Genomic DNA, 884 nt, shown 5'->3' on the forward strand with positions numbered 1-884 from the left:
TACAAACCTGCACGCTCTCGGGATGTGGGGCCACAAGTTTGTTTTACACCGAGAGTGGTGGGTGTATGGAATGCGCTACTAGAGGTGGTGGTGGAGGGCAGATAAGAGAGTAGGGTTTAAGTGGCGTTTGGAAAGGCACATGGATATACAGGGGATGCACAGACATGTATTATATGTAGGGAGAGGAGTGTACCTTATCTTGGCATCATGTTCCGCATGCATGTTGTGGGCTGAATGGCCTGTTCATGTGCTGTACTGTTCTATGTAGCACCTCTTCTTCCACCCTACCGCCAACCCCAACCCTGGGTCAAGGCATGGACTCACCTCCAGAGTCGCTCAACATCAGCCAAAGTATCCCGATGAGGGAGTGAATCCCAGGAACTCTCCTGGCCATGTCTTCTCTGAAGACTAGGTTGTTATTGAGACACAAGAGACGGCAGATGCTGGAATCTATAGCAAGAAAAAAATAACCTGTTAGAGATTCCTCAGCATTTCGAGCAGCTTTTGTGGAGGCAAAGAAATGCTGGACATGACCCGCATCAGACTCAGAGTGCAGAGGAAAGATAGTTCATGTTCATAAGTAATTGGAGCAGAATTAGTCTATTCAGCCCATCGAGTCTACTCCGTCATTCAATCTTGGCTGATCTATCTTGTCAACCCCATTCTCCTGCCTTCTCCCCATAACCCCTGACACCGTACGCTGATCCTAGACTCTCTCACTAGTGGAAACACCCTCTCCACATCCACTCTCTCCAGCATTTCACTGTCCGTTACGTTTCAGTGAGATCCCCACTCATCTTTCTAAACTCCAGCGAGTACAGGCCGCAGTGCCATCAAACGCTCATCTTATGTTGATGTCTTTTTAAATGCTGTTATTTCTGAAC

At 48.0% G+C, this 884-nt stretch overlaps 1 protein-coding gene across 1 annotated transcript in view; it reads right to left on the minus strand.

The window, feature by feature from the left end:
• LOC144602900 (signaling lymphocytic activation molecule-like) overlaps positions 1-394 on the minus strand; it is an 11,368-nt gene extending 10,974 nt beyond the window's left edge. The window contains exon 1 of the mRNA XM_078416021.1: positions 325-394. Coding sequence (XP_078272147.1) covers positions 325-394 — 70 coding nt within the window. The remainder of the gene's footprint in view (positions 1-324) is intronic.
• Between the last annotated feature and the right edge of the window lie 490 nt (positions 395-884).

Source organism: Rhinoraja longicauda, chromosome 19 (assembly GCF_053455715.1).
Source record: "Rhinoraja longicauda isolate Sanriku21f chromosome 19, sRhiLon1.1, whole genome shotgun sequence".
Classification (NCBI taxonomy): Eukaryota; Metazoa; Chordata; class Chondrichthyes; order Rajiformes; family Arhynchobatidae; genus Rhinoraja; species Rhinoraja longicauda.